The 9,768-nt window shown below is 51.1% G+C and overlaps 1 protein-coding gene across 1 annotated transcript; it reads left to right on the top strand.

Annotated features, from left to right (window-relative positions):
- Positions 1-518: 518 nt before the first annotated feature.
- LOC122548573 (zinc-binding protein A33-like) lies at positions 519-9,513 on the top strand. Its single transcript, XM_043687413.1, has 6 exons — positions 519-974; positions 1,071-1,166; positions 1,644-1,877; positions 3,356-3,372; positions 3,458-3,570; positions 8,641-9,513. The coding sequence occupies exons 1-6, from the start codon at positions 579-581 to the stop codon at positions 9,180-9,182; spliced, it is 1,398 nt and encodes a 465-aa protein (XP_043543348.1). The 5' UTR covers positions 519-578; the 3' UTR covers positions 9,183-9,513.
- The last annotated feature ends 255 nt before the right edge of the window (positions 9,514-9,768 follow it).

Consider the following 9,768-nt stretch of genomic DNA (forward strand, 5'->3'; position numbering starts at 1 on the left):
CAGAGGGTGGGGGAGAGGTCAGGGTCAGATGGTGGGGGAGAGGTCGAGGGGGAGAGTTCTGGGGTCAGGTCAAGGGGAGAGGTCAAGTGAGAAGAGGTCGGGGGGTGGAGAGGTCAGGGGAGGGGAGTTTTTGCACCCCATCCACTACCTCCAACACCCACACTTAGTCACAGCGGTGTGTACCGTCCACAAGGTGGACACTGCATTGACCTTCTCAGGCTCCTCCAACAGCAGCGTCCAACGCCATGGTTACCTCGACCAGGCAGACTGGGGACAGCAGGTACACCACCCTTTCCCCTCCCGCAAACCACTCACCAACCAAAAAAAACAATCAAAGAGTCTTCAGGTGGTTGGGAGGATCCCATGAGGAGCAGGGGAAATACTAAGTGATCGTTAACAACGGGACACAGGGATTGGCTGAGGAATCAAACCAGGGAGCCAGGGAGCACCGCCTCCCTGCTTAGGCCGGGACCTTTAAAGGCTCCTATTGGGGAAGGCCTCTGTTTGACTGAGTTACTCCTGTGGGTAGGGTTGGTAGAGCAGAGTGTGTGCCAGGCAGGTGGGCACTGGGAGCCAGCATGGCTCTAGCCTGGGCCCATGTCAGCTTCACCGAGGAGTTGCAGTGCCCCATCTGCCTGGAGGTGTTTACTGACCCAGTCATCCTGCCCTGCGGCCACAACTTCTGCCGGCGGTGCGTGCAGGAGTGCTGGCAGCGCCAGGCACCGGGACTGTGGTGGTGCCCAGAGTGCCGGGAGGCGATGGGTCAGGAGGGCCCTCTGCGACGCAACCAGGTGGTGCAGGAGATGAGTGAGGAGGCCCGCTCGCTGGCCGGCCTGTACTGCCAGCAGCATGGCCTCCGCTACAAGCTGTTCTGTGACACTGACCTGCAGCTGATCTGTGTGAGCTGTCGGGACAGTCCCAAACACCAACAGCACCAGGCCAGCCCTGTCCAGGAGGCTGCGCAATTCTACAAGGTACTGCCCCACCTCGACTCCCCCCTCACCCCCATGGCTACCATCCCCACATCTTCTACTTTGGGGTCACCCACCTCCCCCCTTGTGTTCCCACAGGTGAAGCTGCAGGAGGTGATCACTTCCCTGCAGGACCAAGCCAGCACCTTCACCGCCTTCCTCAGCGTAGAGGAGGACAAGATCTCCACTGTCAAGGTAGCCCCCCGGGGACCTTTCAGCGCTCTCCTGTCAGAGATCGTGCTCGATCTTCCTACGGACTGCGTCTCCGGTTGGAAATACTGGAGCCTGTCAATGTGAGCAGGCCAACTGTAGCTTAGTAACCCAGTGGGAGAGAAATGGGGTCTGCATTGCGCAGAGTTAACCAAAGATTTTCTGATCCAGCTGCTCACCTCTGGTGGGATGTAAACCTGGATCACCTGGTCCAGAGGTAGGGACACTATCGCTGCCCCCCCACCAGTCCTGTAATGACATCAGTACAGCTTATGCCAATGATTGTCAGCTACAGTTCAGCACTTCAGGGTCTGAACTGCAAGGTTATGGCTAAAAGCTGTAGAACAAGGCTTTAAGAGCTAACTTTGTGTTCTGTGTGCTTCCTTACTGTTGGAGCTTTTCGTTTCTTTCATGCGTGCTTTATACAATGCACCTTATTTCTTTGCAACTTCCCTTGTGTAGAAGAATGCGGAGTCACTGCGGGTGCACGTCAGGGAGCAGTTTGAGCAAATGCACAGCTTCCTCCGCGAGAGAGAAGCCGGTTTGACCCGGGAGCTGGCGGAACACGAGGCCTCCGCTCTGAGGCTGATCCGGGAGAACCTGCAGACTGTCCAGCTGGGGCTGTCATCGCTGAGCGCTCAGTTAGCCGAGCTCACCGAACAACAGGCCCAGGGCGACGACGTCGAGTTCCTGAAGGTAAGGGGAAAGACGCGGGCAGCAACAGACCGTGATCGCTGGGGACGCAATCCCCTGTGGTAGTGTCCTGAAGTTACTCCCTTCACAGGCCAAACCAAATTAGACCGAGAGTGTCTCAGGAGACTCTGGAATCCGGTGTCGGAAACCAGGTCATCAGATTGGGTTTTAAGGAGCATCTCAGGAGGGATGAGTCAAAGGCAGATTTCAGGGTCTTGGCAATGGGAGGACTGCAGACGCTGGAGATTAGTCTAGATCAGATTGGTGCTGGAAAAGCACAGCAGGTCAGGCAGCATCCAAGGAGCAGGAAAATCGATGTTTCAGGCAAAAGTCTGTCATGAATCCTGACTATAGTCTATATAGACTATAGTCCAACAGGTTTATTTGGAAGCATTAGCTCCTACAATCACCTGATGAAGGAGCGGCGCTCTGAAAGCTAGTGCTTGCAAATAAACCTGTTGGACTATAACCTGGCGTTGATTTTTAACTTTGTCCACCCCAGTCTGACACCGGCTCCTCCACACTCTGACTTGGGAAGGAAGAAGAGGAAAACCGTTTTATCTAAATGGTGAGAGGTTGCAGAGTTCTGAGGCGCAGAGAGATCTGGCTGTCCTGACGCGTGAATCACAAAAGGAGTCTGCACATTGAGTAAACAATTGGGAAAGCTAACAGAATGTTGCCATTTATCTCAGAGGATTGAATACAAAAATGATCCTTCAGCTATACAGCTCACTGGTGAGACCACATTTGTGCAGAATACTGAGCAGAGCTTGAGGGGGCGCGTGTGTCCTTATTTAGTGAATGATGTTACTGTGGGGGTAGTTCAGAGGCTTATCACACCTGTAGCTAGAATGGGTGGGCTTGTGTTATGAGGAAAGGCTAGGTCTGTATCACTGAAGTTTGGGAGAGGGGTGACTTGATTACAGTAAATAAAATCCTGTGGAGAGACTGACGGTATATGCAGACAGAATATTTATTTTTCTGGGGAAAATGTAGAACTAGAGTCCCATGTTCACAAACCAGGACTACTCAGTCCGGGTCACGTTTTGTGGGTCATGAATGTTTGGCACTCCCTTCCTGAACCGGTGGTGACAATAGTCCTTTAATGACTGGCATGGCAGTTCAGGGGTTAGCACCACTGCCCCTCAGCAGTGGGTTTGATTCCCAGCCTCGGGGCGACTGTCTGTGTGGAGTTTGCACATTCTCCCCGTGTCTGCGTGGGTTTCCTCCGGGTGCTCTGGTTTCCTCCCATAATCCAAAAGGTGCACAGGTTAACGCGGACTGGCCATGGTAAACTGTTCAGGGCTGCGCAGGTTAGGTAGTTCGGTTGTGGAAAGTGCAGAGATGGGTGGGGACGCTCCTCAGTGGGTCGATGTGGACTCTGGGCCGAATGGCCTGTTTCCACGCTGTAGGGATTCTATGATTTGGTGAAATGAGATCAAATCAACTGCTTTCTATCTCTCTCCATGTATATCTTTCAGGAGGTGAGCCAGCAAAGGTGAGTACCAAATCTCCCAGCATCCCCCTCTCCTCGAAGATGCATGTTCCTGTTCTGGCAACATGACCAATCAGTGTGTCCACAGGCCCCACGATATCCCACTGCCAGCTAAAGCATCGACGGACCTGCCTCTGGGAATATTCAAAGGGCCTTTGCAGTACAAAGTGTGGAAAGAGATGAAGGACTTCATCAATCCAGGTAAAGAGGGAGATTTTTCCATTGATTTTTTTTGGGCATGGGGTTTTAATTCCGAACTGGGCCAACAGACAGCAAGAGCGTTTCAAGCAAGCAGCTCCCCACCTCGAGGGTAACGAAGGACGGGGGGGTAAATGCTGGCCCAGCCACCAGAGATGTTTTTAAACGGAGAAACAGCTGCTGTTGTGGAGCTTCCTGTCTTGGAACGATCTTTATGCTGACCTGTCTCCAGCTTCAGCAGAAACCCTCCCTGATTGAGGGGAATGACTGCAAATGTGAGAAATCTGAAACTGAAAAGGGAGGAACCCCAGCAGGTCTGAGCAGGTAACAGCCTCACTGGAGACTCGAAGTGTTAACTGTTTCTCTGTCTGCTGATGCTGTCAGACCGGCTGAGTTTCTCCAGAACTCCTTCCCATCCTCCTGCTGTGTAGGTATGCCGTTTGGTAAAATTTGTTCACTGACCTCTCCTCCACCCTGCACCTCCTCTCCACGCGCCCCCCCCCCCCCCCAGTCAAACCTTTAAATCATCTTTGATTCTGCATCCCAATTTGCTTCCAGTATTTTGTTTCCGGAACTGCCATGAGGTGACTTAGATGGGCTGTGACCAACCAAGTGCACTTGAAGGTGGATAAATGTGAAGTTCACTTCAGTATGAGGAGATATAAAAAAGCATTATTATTTAAATAGGGATAGATTGGGAGTTGAGAACATCATAGCTAGGAACAGGAATAGGCCATTCAGCCCCTCCAACCCGCTCCCATTTAATACAAGCAGGGTGCATCTCATTTCGGTCTCAACTCTATTACTCTGCCTGTTCCCCATAACCCTCCAACCCGTTACTGATTAAAAATCGATCAAACTCCTTAAATTTACTGAATGTATCAGCACCCTCTGCGCTCTGGGGTAGTGAATTCCACAGATATATGACCTTTTTAGAACTAATTCCTCCCGGTCTGTTGTAAATCTACCACCCTTCAGCCTGAAACGGTGACCTCTCGTTCTAGATCGCCCCACAAGGCGAAATATCTCTTCCCCCACCCCCCACCCCCCCATCCATCTTGCCAAGCCCCTTTGAGCATCTTGTACACAGTCCTTCTAAACCTGGAGAGACAGGCCTAAACTGGTCAATCCCACCTCCTATCACCTCTGGAATAAATCTAATGCACCTTTGAAACTGACCCTGACACAATTAAGTCCTTAAGGGGACCAAAACTGTTGGGTAACCCGGGTAAACAAGGGTGGCCTGGAGTGGAAGGTTTGAGCTACAGGGAGAGGCTGGGATTTTTTTGTGAGTAAAGGAGGCCAAGGGGTGACCTTAGAGGTTTATAAAATCACAAGGGACATAGATAAGGTGAGTGGCAGGTGGCATTTTCTCCCCCTGAGGGTGGGGGATTTCAAAACTAAGGGGCATATTTTTTTAAAAGTGAAAGATTTTTAAAAAAGGACATGGAGCCACTGTTTTACATCGTGGCCCATATGGAATAAACTTCCAGAGGAAGTAGAGGAGGCAGGGTATGGCTATAGCATTCAAAAGGCACTTGGATAAGTACATGCCTTGGAAAGGTTTGGAGGGATATGGGCCAGGAGCAGGCAGGTGGGACTGGTTTAGTTTGAGATTATGTTCGGCATGGACCGAAGGGTCTATTTCCATGCTGTAAGACTCTATAAACTGCACAGAATTGTTGATGTATAAGGGGACCTAGGAGCTGTCTTAGTGGAAAGTGAGCATATAGGTGCAGCCTATATACTCACTGTTTGGAAGGATACTGCCTTCAGTGCACAGGGTTTGAGTACAAGTCTTACTGCAGCTGCATAGGTAAACTCAGACTTGGGGTATTGGAGACCGAAACTGCTTTTACAAGCAATTGCCATCCTTGTGATCGATGGAATACAATGAAGGCTCACCAAGTGGATTCTTGGCACAGCAGGCTTCTCGGATGAGGAGAGATCGGCTTCTCTGAGCCTGCACTGATTGGATTTCAGAGGAATGAGCTGTAGAATTTGGACAGGGCTGGACAGATTGGGTGCAGGGATGGTGAGGGTGGAGTACCTGGAACAAGGGGTCACAATGAGGACATATGATATTTCAGACTGAGATGGGGAGAGTTTTTCGCGTCGTCGGTGGTGAACCTCTGCAGTTTTCCACCCCGGACACCTCTGGAGGCAGAGTCACTGAATGTGTTTAAGAAATAGGTAGATTCCTTGGGTATGGGGAGAGGAACGTGATGGCCTTGAGATAGGCATAAAGTTGGATGTCAGTGTGTGCTGGAGGGGCCGAAAGGCTTGGTTCCTACTATTCAGTATGAGGGAGAATTCCCTGTGTCATCCCTTCACTCACTCCCCAGGACAGCACAGGGTTAGATACAGAGTAAAGCTCCCTCTACACTGTCCCCATCAAACACTCCTTTAGATACCCCTCTCTAATTCCCCCGGTTTTATGTTGTGAATGAGCGTGCCTATTAATAGGCAGCCTTTGTTCTATACAATAAGACAGCTGGGACTGACTGAAAACTCTCTCCATGTAGGACTCCTCTGCTAAGGGAGTGCAGGATTGTGCTGTCTGTCCTGTCCTGTCGATTCTGCAGGCAGAAGGTCAGCTCGCTGCCCTGTTAGAATCGGGGTGGTTTCTGACTGCCCCCAGTGTTGGCAGTTGATCATTGGTAACAAATGTTTTAGATAGTTCATGAAGTTTGGCAAATAGCAGCAGTTTAGCATTTTATTAAATTGAACAAAGTGTACAAACAGTGACAGTGGAGTTCGGCTCACTGATAGCCACGGATGACTGTACTTTGCCTCAGGGTGTGTCCATTCCATTATAACTGTCAAGGTAGCGTCCTGCTCTCCAGCTGAAGCCTATGGACCTCTCTTCTTCCTTCCCCGGATAGCAAGACTGACGTGGGAGAGGTTGAGTCAGTTCGATTGGATTCACCAGGGTTTAGATGAATGAGGTGGTGGTACGGTGGCTCAGTGGTTAGCACTACTGTCTCTCAGCCCCAAGGACCTGGGTTCGATCCCAGCCTTGGGCGACTGAGAACACCACACAATGTGTCTGCGTGGGTTTCCTCCGGGTGCTCCGGTTTCCTCCCATAATCCAAAGATGTACCGTGGTTTAGCCATGGGAAATTGCCCGTAGTGTCCAGGGATGTGGAGGTGAGGTGCATTAGTCAGAGGTAAATGCAAGGGTCTGGGTGGGATGCTGTTTGGAGGGTCAGTGTGAACTTGGTGGGCCGAATGGCCTGTTACCACACTGCGGAAATTCTATACTGAGATCTTCTATACTCACTTCTCTCATATTCCAACAGGACCAGACAGGATAAACCAGGGTGTTCCTGATGGGGAGGATGGGGTGAGCCCAGAGGCAGGGCTCACTTTTTAAGGATAAACCCTTCAGAACTGAGGTGTGAAGATATGCCTCACTCAGAGGCTGGTGAACCTACTGCAATAGGAAATGGTGGCGGAAACATTGTGTTTTCAAGCCGGTAGATATAGCTGTTGGGGCTGAAGGGATTTTGGGTGGTTGCAGGATTTGGATATTACACTCTATGATCTGCCATGATGGTGGTGGTGCGGGCCCAAGGAGGGGGACGTCTCTCTCCTATCTTTTGTTTCGATGGGGCTTCCTCCTCTGCCTTCCCTGTAAAGGAGGGAGCTGCTTGCTGAGTAACTGTTGTACCCCGTGTATCGGAAAGCCGGTTGTTCACAATGTGTCAATCGCCCATTTTTTAAATCCATTCCCCCCCAAGTTCCCCTTATTTCCATTCATCCCCGAGGCTTGGCTGCCCATCCCTCAGTTGCCCTTCAGGTGGCGCCACCTTGTACTGTTGATGTTAATGATGAGTAAAGGTTGTGTTGAGGTTAAAATCTGATCAGCTATGGCCTGACTGAAGGGTGGGGGTGGGAAGCAGGCTCCAAGGGCCTGTTCTTTCCTTGCCCATACGATGGGCTGAATGGCCACAGTTTGGGCTGTGATACAGGGATCACCCAACCTTTTATTAAATACCATTCATGGGACAAGAGTATTGCTGGCCAGGTCACCATTTATTGTTCATCCCTGATTGTCCAGAGGGCAGTTAAGTCAACCCCATTGCTGTGGGTCTGGAGTCGCATGTAGGCCAGACCCGGTAAAGATGGCAGATTTCCTTCCCTGAAGGACATTAGGGAACCAGGTGGGGTTTTTCTGACCATCAACAATGATCATTAGACTCTTAATTCCAGGTTTTTGTTAAAATTGGACCAGCCGCCGTCTTACTGGGATGGAAGGAGAGACAGTGAGATCACTTGAAGGTCTGCGGTATGGGTTGAGGAATGGTAGATGGAGTTTAATCTGTATAAATGTGAGGAATCGCATTTTTGTAAAACAAATTAAGAAAACAAAAATAAAGCAAATCTAAAAGTAGGGCCCTGGGTAATGTTGTGGAACAGAGGTTTAGGGGTTCAGGTACATAATCCTTTGAAGTTTGTCACAGGTAGACAGGATGGTTAAGAAGGCATTGAGCACACTTGTCTTCATTGCTCAGGGCTTCAGTGTAGGAGTAGGGACGTCATGTTGAAGTTGTACAGGACATTGGTGAGTCTGCTTCTGAAATACTGTCAAGTTTTGGTCGCCCTGTTATGGGCAGGATATTAAACTGAGGTGGGTTCAGAAAAGATTTACCAGGATGTTGCTGGGAATGGAGAGCTTGAGTTTAAAAATAGGCTGGGACTGTTTTCACTGGAGTGTAGGAGGTTTAGAGGTGACCTTATCGAGGTTTATAAAAGCACAGGGGTGTAGGGTTTCAAGACTACGGGCCACATTAAGGTGAGAGGAGAGTTCTTTTTTAAAAAAAAAGACAAGATGGGCAACTTTTTTCACATGCATGGAATGAACTGCCAGAGAAAGTGGTGGGTGCAGATAGTTTCAAAGACATTTGGATAATTACACGAAGTAAGAAATAATTTAAGGGGTATTGGTCAACCTCAGGCAGGTGGGTCTGGTTTAATTTCGGATTAGGGTTAGTCTGGACAAGTTGGGCCGAAGGGTCTGTTTCCATGCTGTATGACTCTGTCCTTTTTCCCCCTCTTTCTCTCTCCCAGTCCCTGAGGCTCTGACGCTGGACCGGGGCTCGGCCCACCAGCGCCTCCTGGTGTCCGAGGACCTGACCCACGTCCGGCTGACCGACAGCAACCAGCAGCCGCAGGGGCCGGAGCGCTTCGGGCCATGTGTCAACATCCTGGCGGCACAGGGCTTCCAGTCGGGCAGGCACTACTGGGAGGTGGAGGTGGGCACCAAGACGGCCTGGGACCTGGGCGTGGCCCGTGAGACGGTGCGCAGGAAAGGCCGCATCACCCTGTCACCGGTGGACGGCTACTGGACGCTGTGGCTGCGGGATGGCGACCAGTACAAGGCCCTGGATTGGCCAGCCGTGCCACTGGCCCCCAGCGCCCAGCCCAGGAAGGTGGGCGTCTACCTGGACTTCGAGGGCGGCCAGGTCTCCTTCTACAACGCTGATGACATGAGCCACCTGTACACCTTCAGGGACACCTTCAGAGAGCGCCTCTTCCCCTACTTCAGCCCCTACCTGACCAGCTGTCCCGGCAACGCTGAGGGCATCCGGCTGTGCACGCCAAAGCTGTAACCTCCACCAGCACCGCCCCCTACCTTGGCAGAACCTCCACGTGGTTGTGGGGCTGCCTTACCTCATCAGCCTGACCCTCCCCTCCCTCCATCGTGATGCTACCTTATCTGCTGCCTTTCACCAGCCTGACCCCCCATTGTGTTACTGTATCTGCCCCTTCACACCAGCCTGACCCCCCATTGTGTTACTGTATCTGCCCCTTCACACCAGCCTGACCCCCCATTGTGATGTTACTGTATCTGCCCCTTCACACCAGCCTGAACTCACTGACCAACCCCTACCATTGTGACGATTTCTGTAATTGCTCTATTAAAATGAGTCATAGCTTGGATGTGCGCAGAGTGATGGCAACTTTATTGTGGGTACCATAGGTTATAGAATCCCCTACACTGTGGAAGCAGGCCATTCAGCCCACTGGGTTTGCACTGCCCCTTTAAACATCATCCCCTCCCCTACCTTATCCCTGTAACCCTGCATTTCCCCATGGCTAACCCATGTAGCCTGTACATCTCTCCACAATAGTGACAATTTTCTCACATCTTTGGACTGTGGGAGAAAACTGGAGCAGCCAGTGGAAACCTACGCA

The sequence above is a fragment of the Chiloscyllium plagiosum genome, chromosome 3, assembly GCF_004010195.1.
Source record: "Chiloscyllium plagiosum isolate BGI_BamShark_2017 chromosome 3, ASM401019v2, whole genome shotgun sequence".
NCBI lineage: Eukaryota > Metazoa > Chordata > Chondrichthyes > Orectolobiformes > Hemiscylliidae > Chiloscyllium > Chiloscyllium plagiosum.